The sequence below is a fragment of the Rhinatrema bivittatum genome, chromosome 3 (assembly GCF_901001135.1).
Source record: "Rhinatrema bivittatum chromosome 3, aRhiBiv1.1, whole genome shotgun sequence".
NCBI lineage: Eukaryota > Metazoa > Chordata > Amphibia > Gymnophiona > Rhinatrematidae > Rhinatrema > Rhinatrema bivittatum.
In genome coordinates, this window is record NC_042617.1 from 572921163 (window position 1) to 572938191 (window position 17029).

The window sequence follows — 17029 nt, forward strand, 5'->3', positions numbered from 1 at the left end:
AAGGTCTTAGCTAGTGTACAGCAGAACAACATACATAATTAAAACAAAGAGGTCAAATGAAAATAAATTAATATGTAAATAGCTGCAAAATAACACGACAAAGCTGCTCAAAATCAATACATCCTCAAGTTTCACCAGTTCAAGTTAGCCATGTCATATCAAATCTGCCACGCGAAAAAGATGAGGTTTTTTTCATTGCTCTAAAGGAACAGATAGTGGGAGGGTGGTTCTATTAAAAAAAATGGGAAAAATCCCCACAAGGCTGTGAATGAAAGATCATGGTGCCAAAATCCCAGAACTGATTCCAACTATGGGACTAAAAAAAAAAAGAGTTGTGACTAGCATCATTTCTCATTAAATGTTATTCCTTAGATCTGTGTGAAAATGAGGATATCATTGCTCAAATGACAAAACCTCAGAGGAAAAAGTCACAGTACAGAACAGGGGTCAGCAACCTATGGCTTGCATGCCGTGAGTGGTACGAGAGGCCATTTTTAGTGGCACGACAGCAGCAGTACAGCACCAAATAGCAGCTGAGCGGAGACTCTTGCTGCCACTGCTACTGATGCGAGCAAGCAGCTGGCAGCCCCGAGCTGTCGGGCATGGTGCGGCAGCCATAGCCCTTCCTCATACCCATCGCTGTCTCTGGGTCCTGGCCCTGGCTTCAGGCCTAACAAGCTTCAGTAGTGGCCTTACAGGGCCAATAATGAGGAGGCAGATGCGGAAGTAGGTAGTAAGGAGTCAATTGTCCTGTTCGCTGTTGATAAAGGAGGTTTTAGCACTAGAAGAAGGCTGCAAACCCAAGAACTACTCTGGTTCAAGTTGCATAAGAAGTCTATGCCACACGGTGGAAGGTCGGCGCTAGACAGCATTGGTGTCCATGGGACTCCAGTCAAGGAGAGTGATTGATAAGAAAGCATATGGTAGGATCACAAGGAAGAATATCTGGTGGAACTGAGGGAGACGAAGAAAGTAATCAAGACAGCAAAAAGTCAAGCGGAAGAAAGGATTGCCAAAGAGGTAAAGCGAGGCGATAAAACATTTTTCAGATACATCAGAGAAAGGAGAAAAGTCCAAAGTGGTATAGTGAAATTGAAAGGTGAAAAGGATCAATGTGTGGAGAGAGACAAAGAAATGGCAGAAATATTAAACAAATACTTCAGTTCAGTGTTCATTAAAGAGGACCCTGGAGAAGGACTGTCGCTAGTTAACAAGAAACTGGAGGGGAGTGGAGTAGATGTAACTCCGTTTACAGTGAAGAATGTGTGGGAAGAGCTGGGGAAACTGAAAGTGGAAAAAGCCATGGGGCCTGATCAGGTCCATCCCAGGATACTGAGGGAGCTCAGAGATGTGCTGGCGGGTCCGCTGTGTGACCTGTTCAATAGATCCCTAGAAACGGGAGTGGTGCCGAGTGATCAGAGAAGAGTGGTAGTGGTGCCGCTTCACAAGAGTGGGAGCAGAGAGGAGGCTGGTAACTACAGGCCGGTTAGCCTCACCTCAGTGGTGGGAAAAGTGATGGAGTTGCTGCTGAAAGAAAGAATAGTGAACTATCTACAGTCGGGAGAATTGCTGGACCAGAGGCAGCATGGATTCACCAGGGAAAGATCCTGTCAGACAAATCTAATTGACTTTTTCGACTGGGTGACTAGGGAATTGGATCAAAGAAGAGCGCTCGATGTCATCTACTTGGATTTTGGCAAGGCTTTTGATACAGTCCCGCACAGGAGGCTGGTGATTAAAATGAGAAGCTTAGGAGTGAGTGCCGAGGTGGTGGCCTGGATTGCAAACTGGTTGATGGACAGAAGACAATGTGTGATGGTAAATGGAACTTACTCTGAAGAGAGAGTGGTGTGAAGCGGAGTGCCACAAGGATCAGTGTTGGGACCAGTCCTGTTCAATATCTTTGTGAGTGACATTGCGGACGGGATAGAAGGTAAGGTTTGTCTTTTTGCAGATGATACTAAGATCTGCAACAGAGTAGACACGCCGGAATGAGTGGAGAGAATGAGATGGGATTTAAGGAAGCTGGAAGAGTGGTCGAAGATATGACAGCTGAGATTCAATGCCAAGAAGTGCAGAGTCATGCATATGGGGGTGTGGAAATCCGAAGGAACTGTATTGATGGGGGTGAAGGGCTGATGTGCATGGAGCAGGAGAGAGATCTTGGGGTGATAGTGTCTAACAATAAAGTCAGCGAAACAATGTGACAAGGTGATAGCTAAAGCCAGAAGAATGCTGGGCTGCATAGAGAGAGGATTATCTAGTAAGAGAAAGGAAGTGATGATCCCCTTGTACAGGGCCTTGCTGAGGCCTCACCTGGAGTACTGTGTTCAGTTCTGGAGACCGTATCTCCGAAGAGACAGATACAGGATGGAGGCGGTCCAGAGAAGGGCGACCAAAAAGGTAGATGATCTTCATAAAATGACTTATGAGGAGATATTGAAGAACCTTAATATGTATACCCTGGAGAAGAGGAGGAGCAGGGGTGATATGATACAGCCTTTCAGATACTTGAAAGGTTTTAATGATCCATGGTCAACAACAAACCTTTTCTGTAGGAAAAAAATCAGTAGAACTAGGGGCCATGATTTGAAACTCCAGGGAGGAAGACTCAGAACCAATGTCAGGAAATGTTTCTTCACGGAGAGGGTGGTGGATGCCTGAATGCCCTTCCGGAGGAAGTGGTGAAGACTAAAACTGTGAAGGATTTCAAAGGGGCAAGGGATAAACACTGTGGATCCATAAAGGCTAGAAGATGGGAATGAAGAGAAGAGCGATGGGGGTGGCTTGCTGGAATGGAAGCAACTATCTGGTAATTACTACCCTTACTCAGAAAGCCTTCACACGGTTAATGCAACTCCAACATTGCTCTCTGCTTCAATGGCAAGAGGAAATGTGGAAAAGAGGATTTGCATTCAGACAACAACCAACAAAGACAACTACACAGTCTGGGTAAACAAATAAGCATGGGGGTAGCTTGCTTATTGCGGCGGTTACTACCATAAACCAATTAAGCCTGATACTTCACTTTGAATGCATATACAGCATTGCTCTCTGCTTCAACGGGAGGGAGAAATGTGGAAAAGAGGATTTGCATTCAGACAACAACCAACAAAGACAACTACACAGTCTGGGTAAACAAATAAGCATGGGGGTAGCTTGCTTATTGCGGCGGTTACTACCCTAAACCAATTAAGCCTGATACTTCACTTTGAATGCATATACAGCATTGCTCTCTGCTTCAACGGGAGGGAGAAATGTGGCAAAGAGGATTTACATTCAGACAACATCCAACAAAGCTTGGATCTGTGCAGTCTGGGTAACCAAGCATCAGGGTAACTTGCTTGATGCGGCAGTTACTACCCGTAACAATTAATCCTTTTGCTCACCTTTGATGCAACTGCAACATTACTCTCTGCATCAATGGCAGGGGGTGGCAGGAAATTTGAATCAAACAGTTACCAACAAGGGCCCTGAACTTGGTGGTCGGTGAAACAGATAAGTATGGGAAAATAAGTGTGGGAGCTTGCTGGGCAGACTGGATGGGCCGATTGGTCTTTTTAAGCCGTCATTTCTACGTTTCTATGTTTCTATATGTGTGTGTATATGTGTGTGATTTCATATGTGAAAGAGCGACAGCTCTGTGTAAATGTGTGCGTGATTGCATGTCAGTGAGAAAGAGAACATGTGTGTGTATGTGATATCATGTGAGAGTAAAAAAGAGAGCATATGTGTGTGTTGCGGACATGGACTCGCGGACTGAGGTGTAGCTGGTGCAGCCAGCAGAGAAGAGTCCTGCAGGTCCCCATTATCGGTTGGCGGAGCTGACTGTGGCAGAGGCCCAACTGGAGCTTCACTTATACGAGTCCACGTTCCCCTTAGGTTGAGCCTTCAGGTGCCGGGGGCTGATAGGTCTTAGGCAAGGGCCTCTGCTGGTGAGGTGAAGATCCATCAAGTAGTTAAAGCTGCAGGCCAGGGTCTAGCACAGAAGGAATATGAGCAAGGTCAGAGTCTGGCAGCAGTCAGGGCAGGCGGCTTACTATCAGAGACGGTGTCCAGGCAGTGGTCAGAGGCAGGCAGAGTACAATTAGAGCTAGTGTCCAAGCCAAGGTCAAACTAGAAATCCATCCTAGGGGTAGCGAGGGACTGAGAAGAGGTTCAGAGGCAAGGAATAGTACAAGGAGAATCGGAATCGCTGAAGACTGAAGATGAAGCAATGAAGACTGACAATGAAGCAGACAAGAACTCAGGAACAGGCCCAGACTGTCAACACAGGAACCAGGAACAGAAAAAAGGAACTCAGGAATATGAAGCCAAAACGAGGAACACGTTGAAGCAATGCACTACTTCAAGGAAGTCAACCTTTTGCTAAGGAGGGGAGTGGAAGGGGAGCGAGCCTTTTATAGAGGGGAAACCTTGATGTCATTAGAGGCACAGTAGGGAAGTTCTGACCACAGGCTCTTTAAATCACGACAATTTGGGCACGAACGCTCCTAGGGGAAGGCCTTGGTCGGCATTGACATCTTCCTCCCAGTCACCACTTTGGGCCTGTTCAAGTGCAGCAATTATGCGTGCGCTCATCTGGGGGCATCAGAATCGCCTGCAGATGGTTTGGGGCTGGAGGTAAGAGTGGCGGTCCATGGGTGTGTCCTGCAGATTGCCGAGCGTAAGACTGTGTGTATATGTGATTTCTTGTGGGAGACAGAGAGAGAAAGCATGTGTATGTGTGCATGTGTGCGAAAGAGAGTGTGTGTGTATATGATTGCATGTGTGTGAGAGAGATATCATGTGTCTGTGTGTGTGACTGCATGTGGGAGAGAGAGAGCGCGTGTGTGTGTGTTGTGTAATTGCAGGTGGAAGAGAGAGAGCGCGCATATGTATTTGTGTATTTGATAGTGTGTGTATGTGAGAAAGAGAGAAAAACATTTGTGTGCACCTTCCCCCACCCCAAATCATTTATAACAATCTCAGAGTGACTGGAAATCAAAATTTCCCAGGTATGGAGAGCATTTTTTTTATCCTTATATGTTTTAATTATTGGGTGGTTGATGTGTCTGTTTTTTTAAATATTTTATTGGTGTTTCGAACATTTTTAAAAATTTGTGTATGAATGTTTAATTATTGAATGTTATTCTATTTGTCAACTGTTTTGAAATATTTTTTTTATTGTATGGTTTTACTATTATGCTTGATATTTATATTTCTTAATTTTGTTGTTTGATATTTTATGAGGAATGGTGATGTTTCTGTTTTTCCATTGTTGCACTGCATACAGAGTCTGGCTTGTTGCAGTTTCCTGTTCAGTTTTTGGCTGCATGTTTCTATTTCTATTTTTTTATGGTCACTTTGTTCCTTGTAGTCTGAGGTTCTGCATGCGTGTCCGAAGTGAGTTATTCTAGCTAGTGTACTGTATAGTTTGTTTGTAGGGATCTATAGCAGCCTGGCTTGTTCAGTTTTCCTAATTGGAGGTGTATTGGTAAGGAGGAGGGCAGGGAGTGAGAGAAATTTTCCGCTGCTCTTTTTTTATATTTTTATTTTTACAGGAGGAAAAACATATCTACTTCAATCATATTTTTACATAACTCTTGAATATTTTAACTGAAAAAAAGCAATTAAAGTTAATATTCAAGAGATATATGAAAGCAATCTGGCGGATCAGTGTACTGAAACACTACTTTAAAACAGGTTGCATACCACTGGTATATACTCTATTATTAAAAATCAGAGGGAGGGGGGACTGGCAATTAGTAAGATAATTAATTGAAAAATATTATAAACCAAAAGAAATGCAAATTAGTTTTGAAAAGAACATAAGAATCTAATTAAAGCAGAGGAGTGCAGGCTTTCTAGGAACCTTATTTATTTATTTATCTATCTTTTTTATTAGTTGCAGAAGGGAGCTGGATGGAAAAAAATGTGTCCAAAAGGTGATAAAGAGAAACTCTATCAACTTGGCCTACCATACACACTCCTCAAACGTCTATTAACTGTTTGTTTTCAGAAGTACTAGGGCAAGGGAAATAAGGAGAGGAAGGGAAGCGTCTGACCTACCTCCCCGATGAGGGAGAGTCTGAAGGTGTGCAGCAGTGAGCTGCAGAAGACAAGGGAATTCTCTATTGTTTAGATTCAGTTCACTCTCGCTAAGGAAATGACGAGAAGGAAATTATTATTCCGTGTCTCGGAAACTGTGTGGTGCTCCAAGATAAGAAGCCAGTTGCTAATTTGAGTATAAAAGCAGGAAGCAGAATACTCCTGTTTCCCTTCGGCCAAACAAAGGAGCAGTAAGGTTCCATGTAAAGCAGTTTTACTTCAGCTGCTGAGGCATACAGAACTCCAGAGCTCCTTGCATGCACTCTCTGGATATTATTATTTTGACCTCCTTCTGGTGTGGGTATTATGGCTGAAAAAGCTGTGAACAACACTTTTCAGTTCTCACAATCCTTGCCGGAAAACTTTTGGGGTAAGACATCTTTTCCAATTATTTTAATAATGTATACATTTGGATGGTTAGCTGCTGTCAAAGTGGGAGCTACAGTATTCACTAGGGTCATTTGTAATATGGGATATTATCCATTCCACTCCTTTTGATGCAGTCCATACTGAATACCACTTTCCTGGTTTTAAACTTGTAATGGGCAGAAATACACTTTATACTGCTGCCCTGATTATTAGCAAACATTTATTGGCATTTGGGTGGATAACAAGCTTCGTATTTTGTTCTTAGCAAATATAAGCAAAGATTGAACTGTCTGAAATGTAAGAATAGAGCATCCATCTATTCATGTTTCTGACTACTAATGGGTTTTACTTCTACTCCAGCTACTGCGACTTTCTGCTAGGAGGCTGCAGTCCAACTAAACTGAGTCTTCTTTCCCTAGATCGTTCACCCAGATCAAAATAGGTCTTCATTAATGCTGTGTTTTATTTTTCATTGTATTGCACCATATTTTATTATTTTAATAATTGTGGACAAGATCATCAGAAGGCCAAACAATGCATTTTAAGACGCTAACTCTTTTCAATGGCATTTAGATTCCTTGCAGTTTTTTGAAAGCCAAATTAGTATTCGTAAAAAAAAAAAAGTAGGAGTGTAGGTGCTGAGCTAAACCTAATCAGATAAATGCCAATGATTTACTAAAGCCATAGAGAAATTAATTGTCAAGAGTTGCACACGGAACTTGTCAATTGTTAGTGAAGCTATTATGCTTGATCTCAAAGTTGGAACATCTACAGTATGTCTTTGTTTCATGAAATCATAGAAATACTTGAATAAGAATAATGAAGTGAGATGTGGAGTTCAAATAAGGCTTCCCAGACCTGAAATAGTGACCCACCTAGTTAATTGGGTTCTCAGGATATCCACAATAAATATACCAGAGCTAAATCTTCTTACACTGGAAACCCAGCATGTGCAAATTTATCTCATAGATATTCATGGTAGATATCCAAATATCCAGCTAGGTGTCGGGCTACCAGGCCAGGATTGGGAAGCCTTGCCATAGTGGTCTCCTAGTATTGACAAGTGGTTCCCTGACCCACGCAGGTCCAGATTAAGATGTTTAGGAACTTTTGGCTTAAGAGATGATGTCTCTGTTTACAAGTGTTTATGAAATTAATCCATCTTGCCAGAAGTCATCTTCTACATAGAATTGCCACCTGATCCAGGTCAGTCTTGAGTTGACAGCTGGATCTAGCGCCGGTTTTGCTCCATAGCCTCTAAAGATTTGTAGTTCCAATTTCTGTAAGAAAGGAAGGACTACAAGTCCATAGGTTCAATGAAGCAAAACTAAAATTGGGTGGCATCCCTAATTCTATCCTGGCTTCTCTAGAAATATTTTACCTGAGTTTTTCTCATGACTTTCAGATCATCCTACTACCAATCTACTCTTTCTAATAAAATCTTATCATATTCTGGCACCAGTTTCTTAAGTCACCCAGATCACATACCGTATCTGCGTTCTTTCATTTCCTCTTCTCTCCAGCACCACTTTCTCTCTGCCCAAATCCTTTCCCTCTACCAAACTGCAGTTCCCTTCCCCCCACCTCCCCCTCAGCTTTACGTTTTCCTCTCCACCAATGCCCCAACTTGGGATTCCTTTTCAGACTCCTGATCAGCTAATTCATCTCTCTCACTGGGCTTCGTTCTGCCTCTTTCCCAAATTGCTTAATACTTTCTTTCTTTCCTCCTTCCCTCTCTTTCTCATACAAACTACCTCCTATCGGGCTGTCTCCTCTCAGCAGACACTACTTTCCTCCTCAGGTCCTTCGTTACTCTATTTTGAGCTCCACCTTCCTCACAGAAGGACGAGAACTTTGCTGAAGTCTTGGAATATTTCACTTGCTGTCTGCTATTTATTATGTGTCAGTTCCTCTTCAGATTAGAGGAAGGACTAAGGTTTAGCGTCTTTTCTGTTACTGGAATCTGACTTTTGGTTGTTACCTGACCCTAGATCAGTAGATTAGGTGCTGATGACATGAATCTCTGGGGCTAACAGTTGTGATTGGCCGTCTCTCTCCCAGAATTGATAAAAATAAAGAGTTTTAGATAGATGAATGCATTTCTATTTTGTACTCTCAGGCCTTGGTTCTTTCTTATCAGAATAAATTCTGAAAGGATTTCTCTTGATTTGTTTGTCAGATACAAGTAGAATGCTGTAGCTTTTCTATTTTGGGGATTTGATGGAAACATCCAGTGGTAACACTAATCAGGCAGATGACATGGATTCCTAAAACCAAACTTCTTTCATTTATTTATTTGTTTGTTTTTAAAATTTGTACTCTGAATGTATCCAAATATTCATGGTGGATAACAACTTAAAGACTCGTGATGTTATAAAACATAAATATTTAATTAAAAGTAAAACAATACAGTAGTTACAATAAAATAAGTTAAAATAAAAACTAAAGACAGAAGAGAAGCAGGCACGTAATGGCGGCCGCCACGTGGAGTGAGAGAAGCCCCCGGGGTCTGGAGCGGGCGGAACGCGGTGATTCCTGAAGCGGAGGTAGGCAGGTTTGGGCCTTAGGCGGAGGGAAGCGGTAGCGACTGCAACAGTACCCCCCCCCTTTACGGCCCCTCTTGAGAGGACCAGGTTTCTCCAGATGGTCACGGTGGAACTGTTGCAACAAGGACTTGTCCACGATGTTGCGGCTGGGTTCCCAGGTGTTGTCCTCATCACCGCAACCCTCCCATGTGAGTAGATATTCCCACCTGCGGTTGTAGAAGCGAACATCCAGGACCTCTCGTACCTGGTAAGTGGGATCATCGTCGATGGTAGTAGAAGAAGGATCCGGAGGTTTTCGGTGATAGCGAGAGAGGACTACGGGCTTTAGCAAGGATACGTGGAAAACATTGTGGACTCGAAGAGAGGACAGCAACCTCAGCCGATATGAGACTGAGCCCACTCTCTCGGCGACCTGGAATGGACCACAGAATCTGGGTGCAAATCTTCGTGAGGGGAGGTGGAGTCGAATGTTTTTGGTGCTAAGCCAGACCAGGTCTCCTGGCTGATAGGTAGGAGCCGGTCGTCGGTGGCGGTCAGCCACCTGTTTGGCAGAAGAGGCTGAGCGGATCAGTTTGTTCTGGGTCTTCTGCCACAAAGTCTGTAGCTGACGCACCGTCAGCTGGGCGGCTGGAGACGCGCTGGGGGTAGCAATGGGAAGTGGAGGTCTCAGCGGTTTCCCGTAGACTAGCTGAAACGGAGAGAGCCCGGTGGCGGCATGAGCTTGATTGTTATAGGCAAACTCGGCCCAGGGCAGTAGTTCTGACCAGTTGTCTTACTTCTCATTGGCGAAGACTCGAAGGTAAGCTTTCAGAGACCAATTCATCCTTTCGGACTATCTGTTACTCTGTGGGTGGAAAGCTGTAGAGAAGCTGAGCTTTACCTTGAAACACTTGCAGAGAGCTCTCCAGTAGCGTGCGACAAACTGGGGCCCCCGGTCGGAAACGATGTCTTGCGGGAGGCCGTGTAGCCTGAAAATATGCTGGGCAAAGAGGAGGGCTAATTCGGGTGCAGAGGGTAATTTAGTCAAAGGAACAAGGTGTACCATCTTTGAGAAGCGGTCGACGGTAACCCAGATAACCGTTTGACCGCAGGATGGGGGCAAGTCCACCATGAAGTCTGTAGCGAGATGGGTCCAGGGCTCTGTGGGGACTGGCAGAGGCTGTAGAAGACCACACGGGGGTTCAGGACTGGGCTTTTGACGAGCACAGGTGGGGCAGGAACTAACATACGTGTGCACATCCTGTCGCATGTTGGGCCACCAGTAGAAACGGTTAAGGAGTTCCAAGGTTCTTTTATGTCCTGCGTGCCCTCCAGTGTGGGAGTCATGAGCCCAGCGTAGAGTCTTTAAACGGTCTCGTCGGGAGACCACGGTCCTATCTTGGGAGAGGACCGTCAGGGCGGACAGGCGAACCTTACTAGGATCGAGAATGTACTGTGGAGGTTCTTGGTCTTCCTCGGATAAGGAGGTCCGAGAGAGAGCATCAGCTTGGAGATTCTTGGACGCCGGCCGGTACTGTAAGACAAAATCAAAGCGACTGAAGAACAGGGCCCAGTGGGCTTGGCGAGGGTTTAGGCGTTGAGCCTGGGACAAAAACTCTAAGTTTTTGTGATCCGTATATATGGTGGTCGTGTGACGGGCCCCCTCGAGCCATTGCCTCCATTCTTCAAACGCGAGTTTGATCGCCAGCAGCTCTTTGTCACCGATGGAGTAATTAGTCTCGGTGGGGGAGAACTTCCTGGAGAAGTAAGAGCATGGCAAGAGTTGTCCGGACTCGGAGTGTTGACTGAGGACCGTTCCGACGGCAATACTGGAGGTGTCGACCTCGACGATGAAAGGTCTGGCAGGATCGGGATGACAGAGACAGGTGTCCATGAAGAATGCCTCTTTCAGGTCGGTGAAGGCTGCGACCGCAGCGTCAGGCCAGTTCTTGGCGTCGGCTCCCTTGCGGGTCAGAGCAGTAAGGGGAGCGACCCGATGCGAGTACTGTGGAATAAAATGTCTGTAAAAGTTAGCGAAGCCCAAGAATCTCTGAAGGGCCTTGAGACCCTTGGGTTGAGGCCATCTAGTTATGGCAGCTACTTTTTCGGGGTCCATTCGGAATCCTGTAGAGGAAATGATATACCCCAAGAAGGGCAGGGCCTCAGCTTCGAAAACACATTTTTCAAGCTTGGCGTAGAGGTGGTTGTCTCGGAGAGCTTGCAGGACTTCTGCGACGTGGTGACGGTGGGTATTCAGGTCTTTGGAGAAGATGAGCACATCATCAAGGTAGACAATCACATGGGAGTGGACCATGTCGCGTAGGACCTCGTTCATAAGGTTCTGGAAGATGGCTGGGGCGTTGCAGAGTCCGAAGGGCATCACTAGGTACTTGTAATGCCCATCCCTGGTATTAAAGGCCGTCTTCCACTCATCCCTGGGGCGAATACGGACGAGGTTATAGGCCCCTCGGAGGTCCAGCTTGGTGAAGATGCATGCTCCCTGAAGGCGGTCCAAAAGCTCTGGAATCAGGGGAAGCGGATACCGGTCTCGTTTGGTGATGGCATTCAAGCCACGATAGTCTATACATGGACGGAGGGAGCCGTCCTTCTTGGCCACGAAGAAGAAGCCGGCTCCGGCAGGTGAACGAGAGGGACGAATGAAGCCCTTGGCAAGGTTCTCAGTCACATACTGAGACATAGCAGCAGTTTCTGGCAAAGACAAAGGGTACACCCGGCCACGGGGAGGTGTGGTGCCCGGCAGCAAGTCAATTGGGCAATCAAAAGGCCGGTGCTGAGGGAGTATCTCAGCCATCTCTTTGGAGAAGACGTCAGCGAAGTCTCTATTGGTTCAGGCAGCAGAAGCGAGGAGCAGAGGTGCAAGGTTTTCAGTGGACGTGGGAGACGTAAACAATGTTCAAAACAATAGGGACTCCATCGGGTTAGCTGAAAGTTGTCCCACTGAATAATGGGTGAATGCTGGCGCAACCATGGTAGTCCAAGAACCAGGGGGTGCACAGCTCGCTCCAAGACTAGCAGGGAGATCTCCTCCGAATGGAACAGGCCTGTCTGGAGAGTCAAGGGTGTTGTGGAGCAGGTGATGGTACCCGGAGCAGCGTGCCCAGGATAGAGGAAATCCGTAGCGGAGGAACCTTCTGTTGTGTGGGGAGAGACAGCTGATTCACCAGATCGGCCACAATGAAATTCCCCTCAGCGCCAGAATCGATGAACGCCCGGATCTGGAGTTCCCCACCGGGGTATTTCAGAGTCACTGGCAAGGTACATAGAGGAGCTGATCCAGTAGCGCCTAGGTGTAGCTCCTCAGTATAACCTAGGCATGGTCGTTTCCCGGACGTTCCGGGCAATTGACGAGGAAGTGCCCCTTGCCTCCGCAGTAGAGACAGAGGCCTAGCGAGCGGCGCCTCCTTTCTTCGGGAGTTAGTGGAGATCTACCCAACTGCATGGGTTCTCCACTGCTGACAGAGGCCGGAAGAACCTTAGGAGCCGGGATTCTGGAGGCAGAGGACGACTGTGGTGATGCTTTCCGGTAGGAGCGGGTCTCCTTATCCCGCAGCTGCAGGCGACGATCCACCCTGCTGGCGACATCAATTAAGTCATTTAAGTCGTCCGGGAGGTCCCGGCCTGCTAACTCATCCTTGATGCAACTAGCAAGTCCCTCCAGGAAGATTCCCCTAAGGCAATCATCCCGCCAGCCAACTTCCATGGCCAGCGTGCGAAAGTCTATGGTGTAATCGGCCACCGAGCGTGCCCCTTATCTGAGGTGCAAGAGCTCCGAGGCAGCGGTGGTCTGGCGTGCAGGGTCATCAAAAGCGAGGCGAAAGTTGAGGACAAATTCCTTCAGATTCTGTAGCAAAGGGTCCTGACGCTCCCACATGGGTGAAGCCCAGTCAAGGGCCTTACCATCCAGTTGCGAGAATATGTATGCTACTTTAACTGCGTCTGAGGGGAACTGTGCAGGCAGAAGGGCAAAAGGCATGTAGCACTGATTTAAAAAACCACGGCATGTCTTGATATCCCCGGCATACCGGGTCGGCGTGGGTAGCTGAGTCACTGAAGCTGAACTGGGTGCTGGAGCTGGAGGAGGGGCTGGAGGCGGTTCCGGAGGAGAGGCCTCCAGGCGGGAGACCAGCTGTTCCACAGTAGCAGCAAGCATGTCAATACAGTGCTGTTGCTGCTGGAGGTGTTGTGCCATCCCCGGGATGGCCTGCAGGCTTGGGGCCTCCGCCGAGTCCATGGCCTTGCAAACTGTTGCAGTTGGACACTGCTGGCGAGGTAGTGGACCCTTGGGCTGGCCTACCTAGGGTGACAGGGTAGGCTGGGGGGCGGAGCCACAAGCAGATGGTGTTCACCCAGGGACCAGGAACCCCCCGGGAGGAGCCCGTAGGGCACCGGGTCCTCGGGACTCGGTAATGAGACAGAAAGTCCAGGAACACAGATAGGCTAGACCGGGACCAGAGCAAGCAGGAAGGATAGGAAGTCCAAGGTACCCGGGAGACAAGGACCGGCTGTACAGGGCCGAGGGCCGGCTGAAGGCAGGGCAGCGGGCAGCAGCGGAGTCTGTAGCAAACCGGAGGCGGAAGCAGGCTGTAGGCTGAAGCAGAATCGGTAGCAAACCGGAGGCTGAAGCAGGCTGTAGGCTGAAGCGGACGCAGGCCGAGGTCAGAGGCTGGCTGCAGACTGAAGCGGAGTCGGAGGCAAACCGAAGTCGGAGGCAGGCAGCAGGCAGAAGCGGAGTCAGAGGCAAATCAGAGTCGGAGGCAGGCAGCAGGCTGAAGCGGAAGTCAGAAGCAAACCGGAGTCAGAGGCAGGCAGCAGGCTGAAGCGAAGTCAGAAGCAAACCGGAGTCAGAGGCAGGCAGCAGGCTGAAGCGAAGTCAGAAGCAAACTGGGGTCAGAGGCAGGCAGCAGGCTGAAGCGAAGTCGGAAGCAAACCGGAGTCAGAAGCAGGCAACGTGGAGATCACCAGGAACGCAACTAAGAACAACTATGGAGTTGTGAACCTCGTTGCAAGGCGATGAGAGAGAGTTTGAGCGCCAGTTATATCGGGACTTGGGCGTGACGTCAGCCGCATGGGCGGGGCCAGGCTTCCTGGGGTTGAGCGCTCAAGACGGGCGTCCTCGCGCGCGCGAGACTGAAGAGAAGCAGGCACGTAATGGCGGCCGCCACTTGGAGTGAGAGAAGCCCCCGGGGTCCGGAGTGGGCGGAACGCGGTGATTCCTGAAGCGGAGGTAGGCGGGTTTGGGCCTTAGGCGGAGGGAAGCGGTAGCGACCGCAACACTACAATTAAGAAAGGTAAAAAATCTCTAAAGATTCCTTGTTATGGAGGCAAAGCTTATAAGAACAGTTTGCCTATAGGAATATTATTTTGATGACCCTGGTGTATGCCCATATTAAAACAAACTATGCTGTACTTCAGTGACATACTAACAGTAATATATATTATCTTACAAAGTACATTTTCTGTGTTGTCTGGACAAACATTTTACTACTATTAAAGCAATAGACCACATAATAAATGATTACAAATGTAATATAAATATACGCATATATATAGCATCCACTATAATACTGTATTGTACTGCAACAAAACAAGTTTTAGTGCAGTATTTTTTCCTTTGATAGTGAACGGGAACCCCAGGATTATACTTTCCAGGGATTCCAGTAGCTTGTAGAAGTGAGGCGCAAACGGTGCTCCGTGAGTCCATGCCCTTCAGGCAGGGGCATTCATTTAGGGACACAAAATAAATTAGCACCCTCCTGGAACGGGTTACCTTTTTGCCTTGGTTACCAGTTTGTTCTATTAATGTGGGCTAGACGCATTTGTTCAAAACTGTACCTGGAGTCTGCGTAGCTTGTGATAACCTGTAAAAAGCCAAGAAAAGGGATTATTGTGCAGGAGCTTTTGAGATCAGAGGAAGAAGAAGAGGCTTGGGCAAAGTCAAAATCCCACGCACAGTCTTTCATGCTGGTCCTTTAAAAGGTATCCCTGCAAACAGTATCTTGGTTGTGTTTCTAACACAAAATTAAATGAGCAGTAATAACATCTTTACAAACAAGATGCAACCTCATATAAAAAGGATTTATCGGTTAAGATATCATTGAATTCCCAAATTTCCAATCACAAGTTCTTACGATTCGTACTTCTTGTACTTGTTATTTTTTATTTTTTTTCTATTTGCAGATAAAAATAATCTAGAGAGGCACCCGTTTTTTTCCAGGACCAGTGCAGTTGCCAGAATGTTACAACCCCCAACCCATACTTTCAATTCAGTGCTTCCATACTATTTATTTTCTGCTTTTTTGGGGAACTCCAAAGCAAATTATATTCCCAGTCTCTAGAGGGCTCACAATCTGATTTATTAAGATTTGTCTCCCATTCTGTATCTGTGGAAAATGCTTAGCTAATCAGGCCCCACGTTTGTACCTGAGGAAATGGAGGGTAAGGTGACTTGCCCAGGTCACAAGGAGCAGCCCGGGGATTTGAACCCTGCCTCAGGCAGCCTGTTTCGCTAACCACGAGAATACTCTTCCACCTCCATGCAAAGAAGACTGGTGAGGACGCTTCTCACGCTCTGTTAATCCCCCTTTCCTCTGGTCATTAGAAGCAGCCAAGGAGCAGTTCACAATCAGGAGTCTGATTTAGTTTAATGTTTCTTTCTTTTTTGGCCCCTCCTTGGTCCAGACTATGAATTCCCCCTATGCTTGGGATGGGGAGGTCCATCCACATGAGAAATTAAATTCACTAATATGAATTATCTTTGGGCTCGTAGCCTGAGTGAGGGATGAGACAGGGTCCCAGTCACCCCGATACCACAATTCTGTGTCCTTCCCACACAACCTCTCACTTGTGGCACCACAGACCAGATAAAATCATCGCACCTGACTAAAACGGTAATTAACCCTTTTACTAGTATTGTGTAAGTAGACAGTAAACCCAACCAGAACATTAAATGGGAAAAGTACATTAGTGAAGAATAATATAAAGTGCACAGCTCCCCCCCCCCCCCCCCCGAGTACTCAAAAGGGGAGGAAGGGAATAGATCCACCCCAATGTCACCAGTTTGTAAAGGGTGCACCCTGTCCCAAACACAACATTGTGTGGGAAAAAACAATCAAGAAAATGAAGGATTCCCTCTTGATGGTGGAGCTGGCTAAAGGACAAACCAAACAGATGAGCACTGCAGTGTGAGAAAGGTCTCTCTCTCTCTCTCTCTCTCTCTCCTGGGGATCTTCCCCAAATGGTTTACTTGGTGCTAAACAGAAAGCTGGTCTGGTAACATCTCTTATAGAAAGACCACGGTCCATCAGCTTCTCCTTACCTGCCTTGTCTCCTGTGGCCGTACCTGCCAGCAAAGATTTATGCTTGACTTCGCTGAAAGGCTGAAGCAGTTTAGATGAGATACTGAATTTGTGACCAAAGGCAAGGAAATTACCTTCTTCCTCCTCTGCTAGGATACTCTCTGTGCAAAGTTTTCATGACTTAATTCACAGGGTCATTTATCAAAATGTGTTATGGCATTAGGGCCCTATCACCCACGAAAGTGCCATAATGCATGTGATATTTAGCATGGTGTGAATGCAAATTTTTAGATTTTATTCATAGAGATTGGATTGTTGAAAATGAGGGGCATTATGTGTTAGGCTAATGCACATTTTTTATGAGAGAGAGAGAGAGAGAGAGAACTCTTTATACCACTATAGGAGGGCCAGCTAGTAGCTCGAGGTGAGGTTTTGGTGGTGGTGTAGGGTATTGGAGCAAGGTTTACAAGCATAGTGAGACGCACGAACAGCACAGTACATGTCAGTGAAGATTTGACAAGATTTTGGAGTGAGGAAAGTCACACAAAGATGAGATTTCTACAATGTTTTCTCAACCTAACCTGATAGTACCCTGGTAGAGACTCCATCAAGCTAGGGCGAGAGAACACTGTAGAAACCTCATCTTTGTGTGATTTTCCTCACTCCAAATGACGTCAAATCTTCACTGACATGTACTGTGCTGTTCGTGCATCTCACAGCGCTTGTAAA

General features: G+C 46.7%; 1 protein-coding gene across 1 annotated transcript in view; it reads left to right on the forward strand.

Moving 5' to 3' along the window:
• The first annotated feature begins 6273 nt into the window (after positions 1-6273).
• Positions 6274-17029, forward strand: part of MYCT1 (MYC target 1) — a 62624-nt gene continuing 51868 nt past the window's right edge. The window contains exon 1 of the mRNA XM_029596562.1: positions 6274-6460. Coding sequence (XP_029452422.1) covers positions 6397-6460 — 64 coding nt within the window. The 5' untranslated portion in view covers positions 6274-6396. The remainder of the gene's footprint in view (positions 6461-17029) is intronic.